At 46.9% G+C, this 25807-nt stretch overlaps 1 protein-coding gene across 4 annotated transcripts in view; it reads right to left on the bottom strand.

Moving 5' to 3' along the window:
* Nucleotides 1-25807, bottom strand: part of TPR (translocated promoter region, nuclear basket protein) — a 728231-nt gene that overhangs the window by 585125 nt on the left and 117299 nt on the right. For all 4 annotated transcript variants that reach the window (XM_078642622.1, XM_078642637.1, XM_078642629.1 and 1 more), the window contains exons 11-17: nucleotides 15183-15274; nucleotides 13844-14041; nucleotides 12432-12539; nucleotides 11600-11826; nucleotides 4749-4912; nucleotides 2830-2954; nucleotides 2579-2727 (exon numbers count right to left, since the gene is read on the bottom strand). In XM_078642622.1, coding sequence (XP_078498748.1) covers nucleotides 2579-2727; nucleotides 2830-2954; nucleotides 4749-4912; nucleotides 11600-11826; nucleotides 12432-12539; nucleotides 13844-14041; nucleotides 15183-15274 — 1063 coding nt within the window. The remainder of the gene's footprint in view (nucleotides 1-2578; nucleotides 2728-2829; nucleotides 2955-4748; nucleotides 4913-11599; nucleotides 11827-12431; nucleotides 12540-13843; nucleotides 14042-15182; nucleotides 15275-25807) is intronic.

Raw genomic sequence — 25807 nt, 5'->3', positions numbered from 1 at the left:
GGCTGGGGTGGGGGGGCAACCGCTATAAGCGACACCTGCTGCTACTGGGTCTTACGCTGGCGAAGCGCGACATAGCGAGGGCATGGAAGGCGCCCGGGCCCAGTCACTTGCCGCCTGGAAGAATGGCCTGGACTTTAGTATGGGTATGGAGCAGCCTGTATTTGTTGCCAGGGGATGTCCTCGTAAACATTACAAGATATGGAAGAGGTGGGCGGACTATCGGGGTCTGTTCCTGGACCCGCCACCTGAAGAGGCCACCCTTCCAACTCCCTGATGCGCTGGACTGTGCAATGTCACTATTGGTGTGTGGTGTATATGGCTAGTGATCTATTCTGGTCTAAAGTGCTAGTGGGGCAGCGGCTGCGCAAGGGGGGGGTTGCATATCCTTTTATTTCTGCTATTTCTATTTGGGGCGGTGGTATTGCTCCTTTTACACACTGTTGACGATGAGTCTGATACATTGATTGTGGCAGTAGACTCTGGATGGCAGGGCTCTGCATATCTTGTGTATTTAACAATAAAATCTGTTATTAAAAAAAACTTTAGATTGCTAGAACATGAAAACCCTCCAAAGTGTATAATACACAAAGGTTAAAATGGGAACATTTGGTTGAATGAGACAAGAGTGGTGAATGACAGGCTGTGGCCAGCAGATCACTTTTTTTGCATAGTGGTGCTGCTCAATCACTGTTAAATACTGGAAGGAAAACCGGAATGAATTGTGCAGGGGCACAGGAGAGCAAATAACTCTTGTGGCACCTAGTGTGTTTAGATACTCCATATCTGCTTCCATTAGAAGTAAACATTTCCAGTCTGTGTCAACAATCTATATTCAATAGGTTTTTAACGGGTGCTTTGTTTTTGTAAAAATTAAGGCGTTTCTTGATTTGCTCCACGATATTCCTTTGTCTCATCAAAATCAAACGTATGACAAAGAGGGGTTGGGGTCCCTGGCTGGGTTTAGTCCCATAGAGGCAAAGGTATTTATGGGGGATCTCCATGACCACAAAGATCTCCAAGATTTATCAGTCCCTGGTCACACATAACTCCCCCATACTGCGGCACCTTAGGGAGGTTAGGTATGGAGACATAGGCCCGCTGGAGGAGAAGGACTGGGTGGAGGCACTGGCCTCCCCGTGGGGTCAACCATAGCCGTAAGCCTTCTCCTTATCCAGGTTTATGTATCTCCACTGAATCTATTTCAATAGCGTCAGGCTCCGGAGGGCAGGATTGTTGGCCTCCCCGGTGTGTCTTCGATGTGAAAATGAGAAGGGTACTTTGCTCCATACTGTCTTGCACTGCTCCGTATTAGAAAGATTTTGGCGGGGGTTCTGTCGTGCTTCTCCGAGGTACTGTGCTGGGACCTCCCCAGATCCCCAAAGCTGGTCCTGCTACATGTTATGGACGATATAGGCGGTAACCTATACAAAACACCATCTTGTGGTATTAGGGTTCACTTTGGCCAAAAGGGATATCCCCAGAGCATAGAAGGCTCAGCGGGCGCCCTCGGTATCTGCGTGGAAAAATGGCATGGATTTCTGTATGGGGCTGGAGATCCCCATCTTTGTGGCCAGGGGGTGCCCGCTTAAACATTATAAAATTTGGAGGCGATAGGTGGAGTACTGAGGCCTAGAGCTGGAACATGTTTCAGTAGCCAAGTCAGCCTGACTTGGCTTCCCTCCAATTCTAGTCAACATGCAATATCGGCCCTTGGATACTGATGCATCATGTCTGGATAGACAAGACTGTTCTCTTGTGGTGCTGATCTGGGGTAGGTGTGAGTGCGAAGGGGGGTGGGTTCTGGGGTTTTTGTTTTATTTTAATTTTTTGTTAATATTGCAACTGTATTTCTCTTAAGTTGTCCTATTTCGCTATTGAAACTGTCAGTCTATTCAACGTACATTCTACATGCATGAGTTGCTGGGTTACAGTGCTCTGCGCTTTATTTGCCAAATAAAATCTGTTCCTAAAAAAAAAAAATCAAAACGTATGGACAGAAAAGAGCAGCGTCACCCAAACCTTTACTGTTAACAATTTAAGATTAAAGTACATCACAAAGTGCCCACTTCTTCCAACTAATATTTCGCCAAGCAGCAGGTCCAATTCACAGATTAAAGCAGGTCCCTCCAGAGAGCAAACATATCTAAGAATGGGATTTGGTCAATACAAGAGAGTGAAAAGTCAACTGAATGAAATATTGTGGGCAAAATATTTTTAAAAGAGCCAAACTGTTTACAAATATGGATTATTGTGATGGAAACTCAGGAATTGCAGGCTAGTGGCTCAATTTGTATTGCTTGAAGTCAAAGTTATTATTTCCTTTTCAACATGTTAAAACAAACCCTTCTTTCCTTGTTTGTATTTCTCCCAAGTAACACTTAACACTTAAGGCAACTTTATTGATCCTGAATTCACTACTCCCAGGATTTCCTTAACTTTACTGCAAGTGTTTCATAGCCTGTAAAAGTTTCACTCATCCTCTCAACCACATCCATTGCAGTTGTATTTTTACTTTATCTTAATATAGCATCTTAGGAGCAAACATATTGAAGAAACAAAAATGAGAATGAGTGATTACCGTTTTGAAGCAAATTCAAGTTGGGTGGATATTTTGGTGTTCTGTGATCGCAATTCTGTGACTTGTTCCTGCAACTTTTCGTGCTGCTCATTTTGCATTTTGTCATTCTCTGCTTTTTCCTTTTTATAACTGTCAAAGACTTCACGTAGCTTGAGGTTTTACAGGGAAGTTGAAATAATACAGAAAAAAGGGTGATCAGGCTCACGTCAAGCAAGAAGCAGAGAGTACTTAACTAACTACAAGCCACATACCTGTTTAAGTGCAGCCCTAGCTTCTGCTGCACCAGTGGACTCTACCACCGGCACAGGTGTTGGAGTCGATGTAACCTTGGCTCCACCCGGAGAACGTTTTGGAGTGGACAACAGAGTAATTTCCTCTGAAAGAAAAATATAGGTATTTAAAGGTTAGCAACAACAGTCTTGTGCAGTATGATGTTTTTGGAAGTAAAATATATCAAGCATCAGTGTGATATTTACACAAGCAATAATGAAGTTCTATATTGACAAGTAGTGACCAAGGTTTTCTTTTCCATCTCAGAAAGGTACGTTGGCAGTAAGAGGATAGTTGTGAATGCGTGCAATAGGATTTTATGGTGGGTGTGTATTTTGCAGATTGTGGCAGGAAAAGAATTGAATAAGTGGTGCAGCACCAAATGAGATGGTACAAAATGCCTGAGCGCGGGTCAAGTTGTGATGCACTTAAAGTTCGAGCAATGAGATTTTTGAACATTTATAAATCGTGAAGAGCAGAACAAGACCTTTTAAACAATAACTGACATTTTAGTAAGGTTGAACAACTTCCTTGTTCCCACTATAGCACCTACGGCTCACATACACCCATACTGTGCAAAACAGAGAAGTTCAGTCATTAGCAGACCCCATGCTGCGATGACCAGCAGTAAAGAGAAGGAGCAACAGAATGTCAAAGATTAACTTGCTAGTGTTGGCCAGTAGGCCAGGCCTCCATACCACCTCTTATTTTGCCAAAGTTAGTGACTCTAATCGCACAAAAGCTTTGCTCTTCTCAAGTACCTGGTAACGCAAGAGGAAACTACGTCATCTTATTGACCCAAAAGAGCTCTGGTGTCCATAGGAGTGGTGCTCTGCAAGCTCTTTCCAGACCTCTTTGGGAAGAAGAGTAGGTGTCATGTTTGTACAAAAATAAAATGGTGCCTGGCTCATGTTGGTTTCTCTGGGCAGATGAGAACACACATCTCGCACTGGGTACTCCAACTCCTCGCCAAGATACCATAAAATTGAGATATTTGGGATTGGGGTGGACTGCTTTATCCAGGTTGCAATTGCTGCTTCAATCATTGTTTATGGCTCGATGCCATTACCAAAATCCAAGCCCAGGGGCTCTGTTCAAAGGTTGTGGCCATCAGTCGAGCTATACCATAATCTTTACACTTCCAATCTCTTAACCACATCGCTGCTTGATAGTTTCCCCTGCTGTGCTGGACAGCAATGAAAATGGGTGTGGTCATGACGAGCTCAGCTCGTCATGAGCATGGAATACTGCAGTCGTTTACCCACTTCTCAATGTACAGGGAACCAGATGGTATTTGTTTTGCATGGTTTACATCTTTACTATTGACCACTGAAAAATATGGTGTGTGTGTTTGGGTAAAGGCAAGCTGTATGCCATTTCTCTCCATCTGCAGCACCCAGTACCAGTACAGTTCATGGACTGCTAGAGTACTTCAGCACTCGCAGTTGAGGGACCCACCCATCCACTCAACGGATTCATTATTACAAGGTATTGTTTGCAAACTGTGAAATACTTTTATAGGTATAAGGATTATAATCTCCCCTAAAATAATCAAGGGGCAGTGGAATGGAGGAGCAGGGAAGGCAAGGCTGGGAACGGCATGGACCGCAGGAGTGGTTGTGGAATGATGTTGGAATGAGTGTGTGTGTGCAGTAGAGTTGAAGAGGATATGAAGGGGCATTCTTGGGAGGTTACAGGAGTTTTTACAGACAATTGCTGTTGGACTGAAGAGGGCGCGACACTGTTCTACTGGAGCAGTCCTTCAGGTCACAACTCAAGAGTAGATCCAGACACACAAAAGCCACCCAAGAATGCACACAAACAGACATGCAATATCATCAGATCTGCATTGGTCTTAGCCCGTATTCCACACAAATGCTAAACAAGATGGATGACTCACCTTGAGTTGGAATAGGAAGGCCTGTGGTCTGCGCTAACAAGATACGGTACATATCACGCTGGCGGACAATAGACTCCACAAGCTGCATTTGATGACTTCGGGCATCACGGAGCTGCTGCAATTCACTTAGGGCTTTTTCAAGTTCAGTCTGAAGCTCAGTAACTCTAAAAAGAAAAACATGAAACTATGTATGGATATGTAGAACCATCAAGAAGCACCATTAACCCTACTGCTTCATACCATATTTAACAATTATTCCCTATCTACATGTTTTAATCCATGACCGAACCAGCCAATACACACAATTTTCTTCCACCACCATCTTGGAGTGTCCCTTGCCTTCTCTGCATATCCTCAATCACCATGCCCTACCATGACTTTAACCCTCTTAATGCCAAAGCTCTCATACCCACAGGTATGTGACCCTCAAGTTCACTTTATCGCAGACATGGGGCCCAACTTCCTCCCAATACAAAGTACTAACCTCTAATAACCCACTATCCAATGTCAACCAACTTACCCATTTCCATAGATCACAATACCAATTTCTAGAGTACAAAAGTTCAATGTACACCACTCGCCCTAATGTTTTTGTACATTAGCCAACATTCATTATTACTATACAACTAGCACATTTTCAAAGCAAAAGATTATGAAACATTATGAAAATGTTATTTAAAAAGGTTGCACGAAAACGGAGACTAGTGTTTTCAGTTTAATATTCTGCCTTGAAATCAGCTCACTCAATTTCCAGAGAGTTTTGGGGTTAGAAAACAAACCAAATGACAGAACAAAGGAGCAGGAAAAAACAATCCAAAATGTAGTTCCGTCTCAAGATGGCCTCCGTAAACTACGCACAATTAAGTTTTAGGTTAACGATCATTAGGGAAGGGAATAGTCAGGAAAATACATGTTTGTCCCCGAACATACAAGAGCAGGGTGACTCCGCTTCACAATACCACATACAGGGTTTCCATCCTAATAAACACTGTTTAAGATACCACACCACCCAATGGTCCTCAGGGGGTGGTATCTCCCAAGTCTGGGGGTACCAGGGTCATATTTACGAGGCGGCAGTGGCTTTGCAGCCTCTGGCCTTGGTATGCTAAATCGCTACCGATCCTGCTGGAGGAGGTAAGTATGTCCCGGAGCAGGCATTTTTTTGGGCCTCAGAGAGATGTGTCGCTCACCTCCAGGGGGTCAAAAACTAGTCTTTGGTGGCAGGCAGCTCTATACCACTCAGCCAGCACACTAGAGGACTTGTAGGCTTTTAGGGGGCACCTCTAAGGTGACCTCTGGTTGAAAGTCATAATAAATCTTGTATTTACATCAGTAAAGATGAATTAAGACAAGGTGTTTGATAGCAAACACCATAAGTTTCAGTAAAGCTATCATGTAGCTGGGAAATTGGTAACGACCTGTGCCCTGTACATTACTTATGATAGCTATCTCTATTCACTTGTACTATCTAGTAATTGGACTAGACAGCATAGAGGCATATCTGCTCGTGCAGATATGCCCTCACATGTAATGTAATTCTCCCTGCCTTGGGGTACAAGGCCTGCTGTAGGGGTGACTTGCCTACAATGCAGGATGTGACTTTGGTACGGCCCACAGTGAGCACGCCATGTTGCATTTTCACTCATGGTTTGTACAATGAAAGTCTGCCATGGCAGGCTACATGCAATTTGTATGGGCGTTCCTTAGAGACCCTCTTTGGTACCCATGCCCTAGATACCATGGGTACCACTTACTAGGGAGTTACAGCTGTGTCAAAGTGTGTGCCAATTGAGTTACAATTAGACCATTTTACCTTGTGTTGGAACTGGGGTCACCAGCTCCCCGAGGGTAGCATGGCACGAGCAGGTAGGCATCCGAAAGCTTATGTGTAAAGCGACCATACAGCACATGCAACCACTGAGACAGTGAAAATGGGCACGCAATGAGTGACGCCACTCCAGTTAGTTTGTATAAAAATTAGATAACTTTTATGAAGAGCAGATTCAGGGAAATCAAGAATTGCAGTATCAATATCTCAGTTCTCCTTCAGAATACATAGGTTTCAACATTTTGTAATAAATAATCAGATGAATAAATATTAAATATCAGATAAATATTGAATATTTGATGATATTAAATATAGATAACCACAGGCCTGACCTTAGCTTTGCTTCTTATCAGCACCTGTAAGAAATACATTACAAAAGCAACCAAATGACATTGCATCATACTAGTTCTGTAGGCATATTACCCACTTCTCACCAAACAAGAGTGAGCATTCCACAGCAAAGAACATGTAAATAAATAACCGTAGGCTTCCCGTAAATGCGGCACTAAAGGGGAGAAAACATGTCATTAAGGTTAAACAACCCCTTGTACAGGATTAACCATCTCCTTAAGCATTCTAAAACAAGGCACCCAGCAAGGGTGAGCATCTCATTATGCTAGTAACCACTTTTCTGAGCAGGAGTAAACACTTACTAACAGGTAAACCTTTCATAAGGCCTAGGCTGAGCAGGACACTAGGCGAAATATAGATAATCCCTGGGTTTGGCCTAGCCCTCGCGAATACTCTTCATCTTGGTACTGTAGGCATTCTATTAAAGCCCCTAATCAGGGGTTATCCTTTTATGAATTGAGGCCTATAAACTGTGGGCCTTGGGACCTCTAAAACAGTCCAATACCAGGGTAAACATCCCCTTGATCTAGAAGGGACCTTTCATTAGGAATTATCCTGTTTGCAGGTAAGAACAACATTTCATGTAGAGCTATTCATATTCTCAATAGCAATGACTTGTTTCAATAAAGGTTAGAACATTCAATTAGCAAAAGTAACCATTTCCTTAATCAGGAATAAACCGGTCATTAACTTGACTAAACATTTCCATTTTAGTTGTTAAACATTCTATCAGGTAAGTACCCCATAAAAAGGCACAACATATCCTGAGCAAGAATAGGCATCCCCTTAGGTAAACATCCCATTGGGTTAGAGTAAAGGGAGCAATTCACCAGTGCAACACATACAATAAAGGCATGGCCTTTCATTTCTTCCTAATCAGCATTTCATTTTACACTGGTAGGCAATGCATCAACATCTCTCTAGACATGGATAAAACATTGAATCCGCAGGGGATTTCCCCCGGTGAAACTCAGCCCCAGCTAAGAAGCAATCTGGCTAAAATAATCCCACAGCTAGGGACTACTTCCTCCTCAGACCAGTCACTAATTAGGAATTTGGGGATTCCTACCCAGTCAATAAGGGCTACTGCCCCTGTCAGAAGGGGGCCTTCTTTGAATAATTGGGGCCAACTGGGCCCAACAACAGCTTTCTCAGTCTCACAGGGCCAGCAGGGCCCAACTTCAACTTACTCCCAGGGAGGGGCGAACTTGTAGGCCTTCTCCGGCCTCCCGCCCTCCTCCCCGGGGTTACCTTCTCTCTTCGGCCTTTCCAAGGCCCCTGCGGAGATTTGATTGGTTGGGGGAAGGCTCGTGCTCTTCTAGGAGCCCTCCGGCGGTGTGGGGCCAGTCAGGGCCCTCTCTAGGCTGTCGCCGGCAGGTGGGGGCTCCCTGTTGGTCTTCGGCCCGCCCGGGGCTTGCAGTGGCAGATGGGGGGGATCGGACTCACTCGGAGCCCTCCTCGATGTCGCAAGGCTGTTCCCGGACCTTCCGTGGATTCCACGGCCCTCGAACCAATCAGGAGGCGGGACCCGGGGGTGTAGCGACAGCAGCCAATGGTTGCGCGGCGATAGGTAGAGGCGCGGCCAGTAAAGTTGCGTCCCCCGTCACATGACGCGAGGGACGGCTTCAGGCCTAGCGCGGCCTTCAATCAAACGCGGTGGCCTACCTCAGGCTCCGGGGGCCGCCGCGGGAATTTCCCACTCTCTGGCTGGGCGGCGGCGGTGATGATAACGGACTCGGGGCACGCCTGAATCCGGCGTCTTCTCCTGCCCACTCCTCCAGACACGGCGGCGGCCCTCTCCTGGCACCGGGCGCCGCCTGGGGGCCAATCTCAGCGCTTCACCAGACGGGGCAGGTGAGCGCTTGAGGGGGACAATTAGCACAGCGCCTCGGGATTCCAGCGCTTCACATGGGGGCTACAGCGCTTGAAGGCACAACAGCCGTCTCAGGCAGAGTCAGCGCTCATCAGGGCAAAAGCGCTTCAGGCAGGAATAGCGCCCAGGAGCTTCGTGGCGCTTTAAGAGAATAGCGCTTCAGGGCCCAACAGTCTGCAGGACACAAGCGCTTCAAGGAGGCACAGCTCTTCAGCAGGTGATCGGAGGGATAGCGCCTGGGACACAGCGCTCTGTCCAGTTTAGCAAGCTGAAGTAAATTAGGCAGTTCAGATGATGCAGGTTAGCAATTCAGGCAGATATAGCGCTTCTGCAGGCAGTTACAGTGCTTGAACCTCAGGCAATTCAGTTAGGCTAGCAGTTCAGGAGGCTAGGGCTACGCAGCAGGTTCCACAGGACAGGTCACACAACAGTGGCAAACCAGAAAAAGGGATCCCAGGTGGCGTCAGGGAGCGCGGGGAGTGAAACAGCGCCAATACCTGGTTGATTTCTCAAAAGTCCTGTGGTGATTTGGTTTCTTCTTGGTGCTTTATATTTCTGCGCCCTTGTAAATAGCAGTCTCTGGGTTCCTTGAAGGGGGGAATGTTTGAGTTGATGGCTGAAATCAAGTCTCCTCAGCCAGTTCCCTTCAAGTGGTCCCGGGGTTCCCCTCCCGCCGGGCCAGGTCAGGGGGCAAGTTCAGGGTCCCTCAACACTTGGTAGGCAGCACCTAGGCCCTGTCACTACCAGTGTCATAGGTCCCTGTCTAGGCCCCACTGCCTAAAACTCATGCGTAGGTTCTCCCCCAGGTCTGTGCTTCCTCAGTCTGACAGGAATGTTTCCCTCACTTTCCTTTTATAGTGCCAGTTGACAGTTGGCAGTGGCAGTTGGTGTCACCTCACCTGTTCCAGAAGGTTCCAGGAGGTTCTAGGAGGTTCCACCATTCTGGCTATGGGCAGGCTGGCAGGCTAGTATTGATACATTGTTTGAAGGGTTCCAGACCGCTCCTGGCTACTAGAATGCGCCCACAAATACCGCGCTGCAGTAGCAGGGGTCAGTGGCAGCCATGTTAGGGGAAGAGGACACCTGCACCTTAACATTACGCAGGGCATCTCCACTACACAAGCCCTATACCCTTTTATTACAATGGGGGACATCCTAAAAGTAAAAAGCGAAACATTTCTGGGGAAAGGGCCAAGTCCCACACCTTGTTTTAGGGAAAGAGCACTGGGGCCTCGTTAGCAGGGACTCAGTGGACATCAGTCGAAAAACATCAGCACCAGTGGCAAAAAGTGGGGGTGAGCATGAGGAAACAAAAAGGCACTTACATGCACACCTCATTACAGTTTTATACTTGAACCACTGTCAATATCCAAGCCTAGTTCATAGCACTTCATAACAGCTATCACCTAAATAATATACGCTTTAAATGAATGAACCATAAATACAAGTTTTAACAGCATGGACATATGGATACTAGTCTTAACTATAGACAGTGCTCTTTCACAGATCCATGATGTGGCACTGTGAACTGGCAGCCAAAGGGTTTGTACTACAACATGGGTGGGCCTAATTGTACTAAGAACAAAATAAACATGAAACTTGTTGTCTTTGAACAGAAACAATATATGTCTTGATTGTCGGGTGATCGGAATTTCACATCCCTGCATCTTTCTGCCCTCTTTCGGTCCAGCAGTGATCCGAGGACAGAGTCTTGAGCACCACTTTTCAACAGTCTTCACATTTGTGGAAGGGGAGGACTCATTAGCCAATGAGGCAATAGCTCCCACGAGGCAAGCCTTCTCACTTTACATGACTCCCTGGGGAGGTAGCTGCCAAACAATCCCATCTCTACTCTAAACCAACATGGCAAGAGCCTTCTTTCCCGGTGAGGAGCCCTGGGTATAATAGGGACTTCTAGGAAAGTTAAATGAGCCAATCCGGTATTAGCCAATTGTGCAGGTACTTTGGGAGTAAGAGCCCATGCACAGGGACAGCAGGGACCCAGTACATTAAAGTAAAAAAAACAGCAGTATCAGTCCCAAAAACACTGGGGGCTGGCAATCACACAGAAAGAAGTAATTTCCTAAACTAAGAAACAAGCCAAACATTTAGGAATCGTTACAGATGACAACTTATTCATGAAACCACCCAATTGGAGAAGCAATTTCTTCTTGTAACTTTATGCTGACAAAGATCAAGAAAGTTGCCATGTTTCTCACACAGGATGCTTTGAAAACAATAATGCCCTTAGCCTTATCCAGATTGGATTATGCAAATTTAATATATATTGGCCTCTCTAAAACTCTGGCCTATAGACTACAAATCATCCGGAATCAAATAGCCACGCTGATCTACAAACTGCCAAGGAACTCATGTCACTCTAAGAACTCAGAGAACCAGTGTTACATTTTGCTGCCTTGCTCAAAGTTCTTTTGGGTGACGGCCCCCAATTCTTCATTAAATTAGCTAAGTGCTCTCCTGCTCAGGAGCTTCGCTCTTCATCTAATCTACTAACAATACCTAGATGAAGGTAAAAAGGTACGGGTAGACTTAGTTTTTCAGTACTCTCACCCACAATTTGGAACTACTTAGACATTTTCTTCGATTACAACTGGAGCACAAGTCCTTCAGGAAATATCTAAAGATCTGGCTCTTCAAACAAGTCTACTAACAGTGCCAATTTTGCAATTCTTTTAATAATTGCACCGTAGCACTATAAAACGAATTAACATAACGTGCAAAACCTAGCGATCATTCGGACCATTATGCAATGTAGACGAAAGGTTGGTAAACCCTTACTTGGATGATGTGGTCTCCTGTTCCTCCTTTTCTTTCTCCTCTCCCAGCTCCCGCAAAGCCACCAGAAGGCGCTGGTTCTGCTGCTGCAGCTCTTCTATATTTCGATATGTTACCAGATGCTGGCTTATTACTTCTGAAGAACTGCTGATGTCAGTGGAGGTGACTTCCTCATCTCGGAGCACGTGATTACCCCTGGCTTCTTCCAGCTCCATGAGGAGCACTCTAATCTGAAATGGTGTTAGATGTGAAGTGAACCACTGGCAAGAGAAATCACCAAGAAGCACATATTGAAAGAGAAAGAACCGCTCTAAAACTATTAAAGCATAAATGGCTGTGTGGCCAGTCACATGATCTCATAATCACTTTGCACAGGTAAACTTAGCAAACTGGTCAAACAAGCATTCAAGAAGGATAATATCCATGGGAGTCACACTGTTTTTACTAGAACAGTCCAGCACTGAACATCACAGTTGGATACAACATTCACATTCCAAGAAGCGTGAACAAGGTAAGCACTGCAATTGGGGCCAATGGCTCCAAGATTTTAGGATAGACACAAGATGATAGTGTAAACATCACCACAGACAACTACTCCTCAGCAACACTAATAGGAGAAGTTTGCCCTATTTTTAAAAGCGTTATACTTGAAACACCCCGGGTTTGCAACACCATGCTGCTTTTAATAAAGGCACTTAAATAAACTTTCCGAAACCCCCAATAGGCTCCAAGATTGGGAGTTTACATTTATTTTTATTTGATAAGGTGTTATAGAAATGGAACCTCTAAACAAGAATTTACTCTTTAACTACTCCAACTTATCATTCTTACTTACCTGTTTGGATAAATCTTTAATTTGTGATTCCAGCCTTTGATTCTCCCGCTCTGACACAGAGGCACGTTTATTGGCTTTATCTGTGTCATCTTGTAGTCTATGGATTTCCTGAGGCCAACAGACAACAACAAAAAATAATAAAACTGTGCATACTTTTACAAAGAGGGACATCATATTGTGGTTCTGAGGGGGTTGAATCTAGGAGGTGTAGTGTATATATCCGACCTATGAGAACAAATCAATAAAAATCCAATCCAAACCAACGCATCCAAGAGCTACTCTGTGTAGAGACAATGTCCTGTAATTAGAAGTCCCAGGCAATTCATATTACATAAACAATATGGTGCAGACGGGTACAGTGCTCAAAATATTGTGGATCAATCAATAACTACATGAAAAGGCCCCAGGTTGTCAAATACTAAAATACAGAGAAGTCTCTCATGACTTGGGTCTCAATTTCAGACAATCTTTACACAACCTAAGGTGTGTCAAACATTTACCAAGAATCATGGAGAAAGCAAAGCGACACCCTTTTAATTATTGAAATTCATACTGCGGAGCGTAGTTCAAGGGATGAGCCACCCTACGAACTAGTGGTGGGCGGCAAAAAATGCTTAGACTTTGAGCAAAGCAAACAAAAGGAGATGATGGACTGAGTGCTGAAACTTTTGAGACACTCACCCCCAGTCACAGATCTGGATTGAATCCATAATTGTTCTTTAGCTCACTTCACCACCCCAGTTCAGACCTAACAATATGCAAATCAGTCTTGACTATGTTGAGAACAGTCCAGCCTGAACTGCCAGGCCAGGCTTCCCTGCACCGGAAACATGGAGCAAAGCAAGCACTAAATACACATAATAAAGGACTTTGGAAGGGAACAAAGAAATACCTTATTTGCATAGGTGTCTCCACATCTGCAACATAGATCTGCATAATTAGCAGAAATCAAGGATTGTTGGTTGAGAAGCACATGCAGAATAAAGTGATTTGCGAGTCACTATGCTTTTAAGCCAAAAGGGAAACTTGTAGTCTACTAAATGCCCATTTCAATTGAGAACGAGATGAAACCAATAATTACATGCAAAATATGATCTTCAAAGAGAGTCTAGATCAACAGCATGCCCTCTAGCACCTAACATCCCTACCCAAAGATCAAACATGTATATAAGCAAATGCAAAAGGTGTGAAGCACTTTAACTCTAAGCGCAGCCAAAGAGCTGTATGGAGAAGAACGATTGAGCCAGGAAGAGACTTGCAGCACATGCTACTTCCAGTAGAACCATCTCAACTAGATTATGAAGGCACATCACTCACAATGAGAACCTATCAACCCTGAAGCTGTAGTCTAATAGAAAATTGCAAAATACCCGAAGCTGTGTGGTTTGCAGAAGCCAACAGTCAATACAAACCTGCATTGCTTGCTCAAGTTTGGCAGATAAATTAGCCACTGATTTCTGCATGCGTTCGTACTCTTCACGCTGGCGTTTCAGGATGGGTGCTTTGGCCTCCACTTCCTTCACAATTTCATCCAGATACTTGTTAATTCTCTTATTTTCCAGCTTCTCAATCAGCAACTCGTCTTGCGTTTCTACGTATGCATTGTAGAGCTAACGAGAGACATGATCAATGGTTAGGTTTTAAAAAGTTATCTGTAGGACCAGGTTCAGGATGGGAGGCCCCACTAGGTAACACATGGGATGCAGAGAGGGGAGTCAGGGCTAAATGCTTGCTCATTTTATTCACCCCATTCACCCCACCTTCTAAATGTGGTGGATGAAAGCAATGATTATGTGGAAAATATTGATGCTGGTTGAAAACACATGCAGGTCAATAAACTGAACAAACAGAAGTTTGTAGAGCTCCATTTAGTGCAGATGGTTAGCATTTAATGTAACTGGTCATCTGGATATCCAAAGTCCCTTTTGTTCAAGACATGAATCCATGTTTGATTACAAATTAAAGTCTCTTCTTCCTCACTTATGCAAAAGGCAACTCCGGGCATGGTGAACCTGGACAGCTGCAGCTAACATTGTGAGTACGCATCACAATAAATTATTTGCAGCCCTGCAAACCATGTAAGTTGGAGATGGAGCAGTAGGTACCATCAACGGTAAATATTGAAGCCGGAGTAAAGTGCTACTACAATAAAAATCTGTGTATACTGATAAATAGGGAGAGGCAGTAGGGAAATAAAGCAGAGTCAAGCAATACACTTAGTAGTATTCAGGAGTACTAAAGACAAATACATGGTCTTCTGTCACCACAAAGTTCAACAGTACAACAATCTGCTGAAGAGGTGGACCTGTGTTTATGAACTGAAGATTTCTCGGAGAAGGCGGAATCAACTAACAAAAATAGGCAAAAAAACAAAATCACCTTAAGGAAAGTTCCATGCAAACAGAAGACCGAGACAATCGTTAAACTGAATACAGCAGGAAGTTAGTCAACAGGGGAAAAGCCTCAAGAATGACTTTTGAAAAAATTGTTGGAAAGAAAGACACATATTGTGTACTTTATATATTTGTGTACATTATGAGTGTGTCACCATAATGGCCACTTTTTCCAACATGCTGGACTGTTGCAAATTGTACAAACACTAACAAATGATCGTGCAAATTGACATTTTCTCACTCTATTGCGAGTTCATATTAACTAAAAGACCTAGAACTGACCAACTGGAAAGGTTGAAAGGAAAAAAAAAGGTGCACAAGTGTTGAAAACCATTTGGAGGAAAACATGAATTCTCACTTCTGTTAACTTCATTCCAGGTTTTATGATTTTAGCAACTGCAGCAGCTGTAGGAGACATTGCTGTAAGCTCTTCCTCAGTCATCGAAGCACCTGAAATAAAGATACAACTTAAGTGGCACTGAGAAAAAGAAGTTGCTCCTAATGGAACAAACTTATTATCCCCAAGACATTAGATTATTTCCCCTTTCAGTATAGGTGTGCATATAGATTTTTTATCAAACTTACCATCAAATGTAAAAAGTTTCAAATATTATCTCAAGCATGGGTTTCTCATGCAACCTTGCATCTTTACCCCATGGAGCAACCTTTCTTTCTTGCTTACATATTCTTCAATCTACTGGCTGTTAGTTGCATAGCTATCAGACACTGGACAGCTCTCATCTTACTAATCAGTGATCAAAAACAGAACAGTCCATTTACCTCCTTCAGCTGTCACACTCACTCATCTTCTCAAACCCCACACTCCCTGATGACACCCCTCCACCTCTTCTATTAGGATCAAAGAACTTCCAATCAATTCCTAATTAGCAGGAAAAAAAGACTTACCTCACATTGTCTAGTGGCAAGCCCCTACCCATGTAGGCTCTAGCAAAGTGTAAAATTGATTGCATAATGAATTTTACTAGTCTCACAGAATACCTTTTCTCCTCCCTTTGGCCAAATCACACCAAGAGGAACTCCAGTTTAGCCACTAGAATACTATTCAACTAATCCTACCACTCACATACCACAGCCCACTCACACCAAATAAAATGATTACACCAAATATCCGAACCACTCTGAGTAACTCATTCTTGTGTTCAAGGCCAACCCCGACATGGCTCCTGATTATACATTGGTCCTTACAGAATGGCACTGTCCCAGCCATACACTACATTCGGCCAACCTCCAACTACTTGCGATATCAAAGACAGGACGTTCAACTACTAGTATACCTGTTCTGGCATGCCCATACTGAATAAAATCAACACTAATTGCTCGCCTTTTACAACTTTGAAGCCCCATCTCTTATGTACCTGCCCTCTCCCTATGGCTAACAACCTTGACACCTTCACTCAGCTGCTATTATCCTTCATATGTGGCTATACATATTAAAAGATGTGGTGCTGTACTGAGACTAGTTACATGTGTTTGTTGTATAATCATTCAGAGACACTCTGCATTGCAACTTCTAGCTCATTTTCCCCAACTTATCCACATGTAACCACCAAACATCTGGACTTTGCTAAAATGTACTGAAAGTACGTTCAAAGAGCTCACACAGCTAAATAAAAGTAAACATGTTGGCTCGCCTCATTTTACCACAGAGTAAGGCAACTTTTTTTATCCCATTTATTTTTTAAAATATTTAACTAGGGCAGGAAGCCGGTTCTTTATATAGTGGACCAAAAAGAGGCACACCATGTAAAGAGTCCAAGCAAACCCCAGAGGAATTACAGAGGCACAAATGGCACCCCAAATGCTAATTTGTGGTAGTGTGGGCGAGCAGTTAGGCATATTACAGGGTAGTGCCATGCATGTATTACACACAAAAGCAGTACGTGAGACACAATTAAAAAAATCTGACACCAACTTATTAAAACAGCTTCTACTTTAATATAAAATGTAGATACCAAGAACATCGGAATCGGGTAAGTACAGACTTTTTTACGTTTTCAGAAAAGGAGGAAAAACATGCATCGCATTCGGGTACTTGTCAGTGAGTTACAGGACTGGTCTTCTGTACTTAAGGTGAGTATGGGGCAAGATCTAGCGCCACACCAACAGGTCACCTCGGGAGGCTCTGGGGCATCCGGGTGCAGAGGTATGTCACGGAGCCGGGTGTCCCAATCACTTCAATGCAAGTATGGTCTGGTCAGAAAGTGGCTGCAAGCAGGGACTGAGGCACCAGTCTGGCGTAACCCAAAGGGGGGCTCAACCCTGAAGATCCTCTGGCACGCATAGACACCTTGGAACCACTTCTCCCCAGGCTGTAGAGCTCGGGTGCAGTGATGCCTTTTGGAGTCAGATTCTGGTGCAGGAGTTTCTTGCGGTTGGAGGGGACCTGCAAAAAGATGCTGTAGGCGGCGACAAGAAGTGCCATAAATACTCAGTTTAGGGGTGTTAAAGAGAGTGAGGGATAGTAGCCAATGAGTTACTTACCTGTGGGATCACTACACCCCCTATACGACGACTTCATATAGCTGGCAAGAAGCCTCATTTAAGCCCAATTTGATTTCCTTATACTAGCATATTTTTGCTCTTCGTTTGTTGAGTTGCCTGGCTCCGTTCAGCTCTAGAGCCAGATCAGAAGGGTTGGAAACCCTTTTAATTCCTTTTATGATTTTACTTTTCACACATTTCTTTTAATTTTTCCATTTGATTTGCCAGTACTTGATGTCGCAGGGGAGCCTCCTTGCATAATTCGAAATTGCTGGACCTCCTATTTTTCTTTGACTCACCTGTTAGAATGCCGATACAGCGCTAATTTGCACTCTAGTATCGCCTACGGCCACGCCCCCTTCCATGGCAGGATATTTGAATGGAGAAACAGCATGTCCGCACCGCGGGCACGCCGCTGGCACCCCTAAGGCAAGCTGGTTCTGCCTCAGATTTTACTCCTGGATTGGGTTATGCTAGAAATTAACTTTTAGCCCACAATGTCTCAAGTAAGAACATAGGCGGCTGCAAACACAAACTCTTGGCCTGCTCGCTCCATGTTCTCTTGTAAGGACTGGTATCTTCAAATAGATAAGGAGGGTGGTGAGAGGATGAGATATTTTCAGGACAATTCCTCACTTGCTACTTCTCAGACCCATGTACGGTGCAGAGTAGACTGCATTATTGTAATCCTCTCCTTATAGGGATCCCAGAATATCTGGGTAAGCGGCTCCAAAGGATACAAGTGTTGGCAGCTAAGTTCAAGTTCAAAAATTTGTATAGCGCACTACTCACCCAGAGGGTCTCAAGGCGCTTGAGGGAGGGGGGAGGGGAGGGAGGGAGGGTACTTTACTTATCGAATATCCAAGTTTTTAGTTGCTTTCTGAAGGAAAGGTGGTTCTGTGTAAGGCGGAGGTGGGTGGGGAGAGGATTCCAAGTTTTGGCCGCTAAGAAGGAGAAGGATCTACCCCCCATGGTTGATCTGTGGATGCGCGGAATTGTGGTGAGGGCTTGATTGGACGATCGTAGTTGTCGGGTGGGGGTGTAAAAGGACAGGCGCGTGTTGAGGCATTCGGGTCCTAGGTCGTAGAGGGCTTTGTGTGCGTGGGTGAGGAGACGGAACGTTATTCTCTTGTTGACGGGGAGCCAGTGGCGGTCTTTCAGGTGACCGGAAATGTGATCTTGGCGGGGGATGTCTAGTATGAGTCTGGCTGAGGCGTTTTGGATGCGTTGGGAGTTTTTTCTGTAGTTTAGCTGTGGTTCCCGCGTAATGAATATGCTACTTACCAGTATGCATCTGTTCTTGGCATGTAGGGCTGCTGACATTCATATCTATAGCATAGATCGCCGCCTAGTGTTGGGTCCGGATGATTGCACCTTGTTGTCCTGGAAGAGTCTTCGAAGTATCACGAGATAGGTGGCTCCTCCCCTGGACTACAGTGCGCATGGGCATCGACTCCATCTTTAGATTGTTTTTAGCCATTGTGGCAAAGATGGAGTGCAATAGTGTAAACGATGACCATGTGTAAGAGTATGTGTAAGAAGAAGAAGTCTGCAACCGCTACGGGCGCCGGGGAGGAGGGCGGGCGATATGAATGTCAGCAGCCCTACATGCCAAGAACAGATGCATACTGGTAAGTAGCATATTCAGTTCGAGGCATGTGGGCTGCTGAATTCATATCTATAGCATAGAATACATAGCAGTCCCTCCACTAACGGCGGCTGCCCGCGCCAGTTGCAGAAGCCTGAAAAAGTGTTCGAAGAATAGCCTGCCCTACAGCTGCCTGCTGCTTGGAATGTACGTCTACACAGTAATGCTTAGTGAACGTATGTGGTGTAGACCATGTGGCTGCTCTACATATGTCTTCCAAAGGAATATTGCCTAGGAATGCCATGGAGGCCCCCAACTTGCGAGTGGAATGGGCCCTGGGGGGGACCGTTAAAGTGCGCTTAGCCTTGTGATAGCAAATTTGAATGCACTTAACGATCCATCTGGCAATTCCTGCTTTGGAAATGGGGTTGCCTTTGTGCTGGGCTGAGAAGGCAGCAAAGAGCTGTTGTGTTTTTCTGAAATCTTTTGTTCTGTCAATATAGTACATTAGCGCTCTTTTGACGTCAAGAGTGTGGAGCATTCTTTCGGCGACAGTTTCGGGGTTTGGAAAGAATGCGGGCAGTTCTATGGTTTGATTGATATGAAACTGCGACACCACCTTTGGAAGAAACTTAGGGTTAGTGCGCAGCACAACACTGTTGGAATGAATCTGAATAACAGCTCTTGGACAGTGAGCGCCTGCAGCTCACTGACTCGCCGTAGAGAAGTGATGGCAATGAGAAAAGCCACTTTCCATGTCAAGAATTGAATCTCGCAGGAATGGAGAGGCTCAAAAGGTGGGCCCATCAACCTGGTGAGGACCACGTTGAGGTTCCACACAGGAGCTGGCGGGGTCCTGGGAGGGATGACGCGCTTCAGGCCTTCCAGGAAGGCCTTAACGGCTGGCACTCTGAAAACAGAGAGATGCTGCCTGTTTTGGAGATAAGCCGCTATGGCGGATAAGTGTATCCGAATGGAAGCATATGCTAGATTGCATTTGTAGAGATGTAACAAATAGCAGATGATATCTGGAATGGATGCATCTAGCGGGTTGATATTGTGGTTAGTACAGTAAATGACAAACCGCTTCCATTTAGCTGCATAGCAAGCTCGGGTAGTGGGCTTTCTAGCCTCCCGGATGATGTCCATGCAGTCAGGAGGCAGATTAAGGTAGCCAAACTCTAAGACTTCAGGAGCCAGATCGCCAGGTTGAGCTGTTGCGGGTCTGGATGCTGAATGTCGCCATGGTTCTGCGTCAAAAGCCTGGGTGTGAGGCGCAGCCTTTGATGCGGCACCACGGAAAGTTCCAGAAACGTGGTGTACCATGGTTGGCGTGCCCATGTTGGAGGAACCAGGATGAGCGTCATCGAGTGTTGCTTGAGCTTTCTTGCCACCAGCGGGATTAGAGGCGCTGGGGGAAAAGCGTACGCAAATCTGCCTGACCAGTTCATCCATATCGCATTGTGGGTGAGGGAACCTGGCGGCAAAGTGTTGGCATTTTGCGTTTTCCTTTGTGGCAAACAGGTCTATCTCTGGATGACCCCACTGCTGGAAGTACGGGCGGAGCACTGATGGATGTAGCTCCCACTCGTGCATTTGGTGGCTGTACCTGCTGAGCAGATCCGCCATCTGATTGTCCTTGCCCGGGAGGTGTTCCGCCATGAGGAAGATGTTCCGCTGAATGGCCCACTTCCACATGCTCTGAGCCAGATGAGACAACTGTGGAGAGTGTGTACCTCCCTGCTTTTGAATGTAGTACATGGCCGTCATGTTGTCCGTCCGGATCAACACGACTTTGTTGCACAGATGTACTTGGAATGCCTTCAATGCCATGAAGATCACCATCAGCTCTAGGTAGTTGATGTGCATCTTTTGTTGCTGCGTCGTCCATAGTCCCTGCACCGTGTAGTGTAGCACATGAGCTCCCCACCCCTGGAGAGATGCGTCCGTTGTCAGGATAATCTGTGGGACAGGCTCTTGAAACGGTCGGCCCTTGCAAAGGTTTTGTGGATTCCACCAATGCAGAGAGCTGTATGCCCGACCGGTCACCAACACTAGGTCTTTCAACTGCCCGTGAGCCTGATTCCACTGACGTGCTAAGCACTCTTGGAGCGGACGCATATGGAGCCTCGCATGTGGGACAATGAAGATGCAGGAGGCCATCATGCCTATCAACCGCATGAACACTCTCGCAGGCAGTGAGTGTTGTGGTCTGAACTGTAGGATCAGCGACTGCATGTTGCTTATCCTCGCTGGGTTTGGCTGAGCTGTAGCCGCCAACGTGTCTATCGTCGCACCTAGATACTGCCGCACATGTGCTGGCTGAAGGTGCGACTTTGGATAGTTGAGCGAAAACCCCAGACTGTGAAGAAGGTGAATGGTGTGGGACATGTCGGCCGCGCACTGCTGGGCCGACTTTGCTTGAAAAAGCCAGTCGTCCAGGTAAGGGTAGACATGGACGTTCTGTCTCCTGAGGTGCGCCGCCACTGTCGCCAGACATTTCGTAAATACTCTGGGGGCTGTGGTCACCCCGAAAGGAAGGACTTTGAATTGGTAATGCTTGTTTTGAATGGTGAACCTGAGGTATTTCCTGTGGGAGGGGTGGAGTGGGATGTGAAAGTAGGCATCCTTGAGGTCTAAGGTCGCGAGAAAGTCTCCCCTGTTTAGCAATGGAAGAACCTGTTGCAGTGTTAGCATGTGGAAATGTTCTGAGAGGATGTACCGGTTCAGGGGCCGTAGGTCTAGAATCGGTCGGAGTGTGCCGTCCTTTTTTGGGATTAAGAAGTACAGGGAATACACCCCTGTGCCTTCTTCCTCCACCGGCACGAGCTCTATTGCGCCTTTTTGCAGCATGGCCAGAACCTCCTGCTGCAATAAGTGCAAATGCTCTTGTGACATAGGACGGTGCTTTGGGGGCATGTTGGGTGGAGTGTCTGTCAGCTCTAAACAATAGCCGAACTGGATAAGTTGCTTGACCCACCTGTCTGTGGTGATGGAGTGCCACACTGACAGGAACCGCTGGAGTCTCCCCCCGACAGGTGTTGGGTGGTCAGGGGGCAGTGACAGGGAGTCACTGCTTGTTGGTGGCAGAGGAACGGGAACTGTTGTTGCCTCTGCCTCTGCCCTTGGAGCTGTTGCCCCGGTATCCTCCTCTACTCTGTTTGGGGTAGGATGACTGCGCCCCACTTTTGTTGAACTGCGACTGCTGTGACATTTGGCCTCTGGTAACACCCCGATTGCCTGAGCGACGAAAAGTGTTCCCACGAAAGTGCTGTGACTGGAGAGCCCCCATGGACTTGGCAGTCTCAGTATCTTTTTTAATTTTTTCCAGTGTGGTGTCGACTTCAGGACCAAACAGCCTGTCGGGGTTGACTGGTTGGTTGAGGATGGTTGTCTGTATGTCTGGCTCGAACCCGGAAATGCGGAGCCAAGCATGTCTCCGTAGCATCACGCTAGTGTTGATTGCCCTAGCCGCTGTATCAGCAACGTCAAGGGCGCACTTGATAGCAGCTTTGGAAATGAGTTTGCCCTCTTGTATAAGCATCTCAGCCCCCTCCTTGTATTGGTCTGGCAGGTGTTGCAACAGGGTCTCTAGGGTGTCATAATGTGCCCTGTCGTATCTGGCCAACAGCGCCTGTGTGTTTGAAATGCGCCAGATGTTGGCCGCCTGTGCTGCTACCCTCTTCCCTGACGCCTCCAGCACTTTTGACTCTTTGTCCGGGGGAGGAGCTTCACCCATGGTTTGAGAGTTAGCTCGTTTGCGAGCATTAGAGACCACCAAAGAGTCCAGCGGCAGTTGGCCCCTTATATACGTTGGATCGCCAGGTGCCGCTCTGTATTTCTTCTCAATCCGAGGGTTAACAACCCGTGCTCTTGTGGGTTCCTTAAAAATGTCCGCAGCATGCCTCAGGACCCCCTTTAGCATGGGAAGAGTTTTCACCGTTTTTTCCGCAGTGGAGAAAGTGTCAAAAAGGAAATCAGCTTCCACAGGGTCAGCATGCATATCCACATCATGGTTTTTAGCTGCCCTTTCTATCAAAGCATGAAAGGCTGTGGAATCCTCGGTGGGAGACGTCTTGATGTTGAACACCTGAGGGTCAAGGGTTGCCTGCTGATCCCCCTGATCACCTATGTCCACCCACGAGTCCTGCTGCTCATCAGGCTCAGTGTGGGCTGGGAAATTATACTGCTCATCCTGCTCCACCCCATCTTCTCCATCTGAATAGGTGGGTGATGGCGTTGCCCCCCTTGCAGGGTGCTGAATGCTGGGTTCAACCAGTACAGGAGTATCCTCCTCAGGCCTTTTGAGTTTCAGGGGAATCCTGAAGGCCTCCAAAGGCTGTGACGCCGTAATCTTCCTCTTCAGAAGCGTCAGCTTCCCGGTATCGGCGTCGATGTACTGCTCAGACAAAGAGTGTTGCGGACGCGTGAATCCCCCAGCAGGGGGAGTCGACTTCGACCTCTCCGGGTCTTTGGGCACCGGTCGGGGTGCAAAGGCCTTCGGTGCCACCTTAGGTGGTAGCGTGAACAGGATCTGCTTTGAGGCCGGTGGCGTTGGGACAGTCTTTTTTGCGGCGGAAGGGATCTTCGGTTCCGATGCGGAAGCTCTGTCCTTAATACGTTTTAGAGAGTCCGAGACCTGTTTGGTGAAGGAAGCGGACGGCTTCGTAGACCCGACCGATGTCTTCGACCACCTCCAGACTCGGGCGCCGACACCTTCTGCGCATCCGATTGAGGTGCACTGCGATCCCCGACCACAGCAGTGGACGCTGACGACTTCGCCACGGCAACCTTGACCTTTGGCGCCGTGGTGCTAGACTTCGGCTTCGCGCCCTTTACAGCCGTTGTGTCGACAGGCCTGGTGGATTTCAGCTGGACGGCCTTAGTGTGAACGGCCTCACCCGTTTTCTTGGGCTTCAGGTCGGCCGTTGCGCTTGGCACCGAATCGACGGTCCTTCATGAGCTGGGGTCCTCGACCACCTTCGCCGCCGTTGAGGGTGCGACACTTTTCTTTGGCTTCGAGGCCACCGAAGACGACGGCGTCGATGGGGGAGCAGACGTCTTCGGTTTCGATGGTGCGTCGGCCATCTTAGTTGGTGTCGATACCGACAGTTTCGGTTTCGATGTTGGTAATGGCGGCTCCGCCGCAGTGTCCGTGGCCGGGCCGGAAGGCGGGGCCGTGGATATTGGTGTAGGGTCTAGGGTAAGGCCATGTGGCGATGCTTCGACCCGAGCCTTAGTAAAAGTACGAACGGGGTATAGCTCTTCCTCTGAGCTATCTTCCATGGCCCCGTAGGCCTCCTCGTCGTCTCCTACCTCCTCGACGATTTCCTCCACGTCTTGGCCCTCCGCGTCCGCTTCGTAGTCGGACTCGACGACCACCGAAGGAGGCGAAACTTGAAGATGGACCTGTTGCTCGTCCGCTTCTTCATTGACGAAGATGTCCACCGGTGCCGGAGCCGATCGCTGGGCCTCTAGGCGCGCCGCGCGCCTAAGCTTGATGGTTTTCTTCAACCTAAACCTGGAACAGGCCATGCAGTTGGCCTCGTCGTGGTCCGGCGACAGGCATTTGTTGCAGACCGGGTGGACGTCGATGTGTGGGTACTTGGATCCACACACGGGACAGTGTTTGAATGGACTTCGTTCCATGCCGTCGAAGTCTTGCTGCGTCGACTGGGCCTCGATCCTCGAAGTATCACGACTCACGGGATATCAGACTGGAAAAGTTGGATTTAAGTGAGGCACCGAACGCGAACAATAACGACGGGTCAAAGAAGGCCTTTTGGCCTTGAAAAAGTACGTTTTTGTCGATTCCGAACCGGAGTTAACGAAACCACATCCGAACCCAATGGCGGAAAAAAACAATCTAAGGATGGAGTCGATGCCCATGCGCACTGTAGTCCAGGGGAGGAGCCACCTATCTCGTGATACTTCGAAGACTCTTCCAGGACAACAAGGTGCAATCATCCGGACCCAACACTAGGCGGCGATCTATGCTATTGATATGAATTCAGCAGCCCACATGCCTCGAACAGGGTGTTTCCGTAATCCAGTCGGCTTGTGACTAGTGCGTGGGTGACCGTTTTTCTTGTTTCGGTGGGAATCCAATGGAAGATTTTTTTGAGCATGCGTAGGATGTTGAAGCATGATGATGAGACGGCGTTGTCTTGTCTGGTCATCGAGAGGGAGGAGTCCAGGATGAAGCCCAGGTTACGTGCGTGGTCAGTTGGTATGGGTGCGGTTCCCAGGGCCGGTGGCCACCATGAGTCGTCCCAAGCAGAGGGGGATGATCCTAAGATGAGGACTTCCGTTTTGTCCGAGTTCAGTTTTAAACGGCTGTTCTTCATCCACTCGGCTACATCTTTCATTCCTTCGTGTAAGTTGGTTTTGGCGGTGTTTGGGTCTTTGGTGAGGGAGAGGATCAGCTGGGTGTCGTCTGCGTAGGAGATGATGTTGAGGTTGTGTTGGCGCGCGATGGATGCGAGGGGACTCATGTATACGTTGAAGAGGGTGGGACTGAGTGATGATCCTTGTGGTACGCCGCAGATGACTTCGGTGGCCTCTGATCTAAAAGGGGGGAGGCGGACTCTCTGGGTTCTTCCGGCGAGGAACGAGCTGATCCAGTCCAATGCTTTCCCTTGTATTCCGACGTTGCTGAGGCGTTGTATGAGGGGTCTATGACAGACTGTGTCGAAGGCTGCGGAGAGGTCAAGTAGGATGAGGGCAACTGTTTCTCCGTTGTCCAGTAGTGTTCGAATGTCGTCTGTTGCTGCGATGAGGGCGGTCTCAGTGCTGTGTTTGGCTCGGAAGCCGGACTGTGAGGGGTCGAGGGATTTGTTGGATTCGAGGAAGGTGGCGAGCTGATTGTTGACTGCTTTCTCAATGACTTTGGC

Source organism: Lissotriton helveticus, chromosome 1_1 (assembly GCF_964261635.1).
Source record: "Lissotriton helveticus chromosome 1_1, aLisHel1.1, whole genome shotgun sequence".
Taxonomy (NCBI): domain Eukaryota; kingdom Metazoa; phylum Chordata; class Amphibia; order Caudata; family Salamandridae; genus Lissotriton; species Lissotriton helveticus.
Note: the sequence above shows the minus strand (reverse complement) of the source record. Positions and strands in the feature narration are given on the sequence as shown.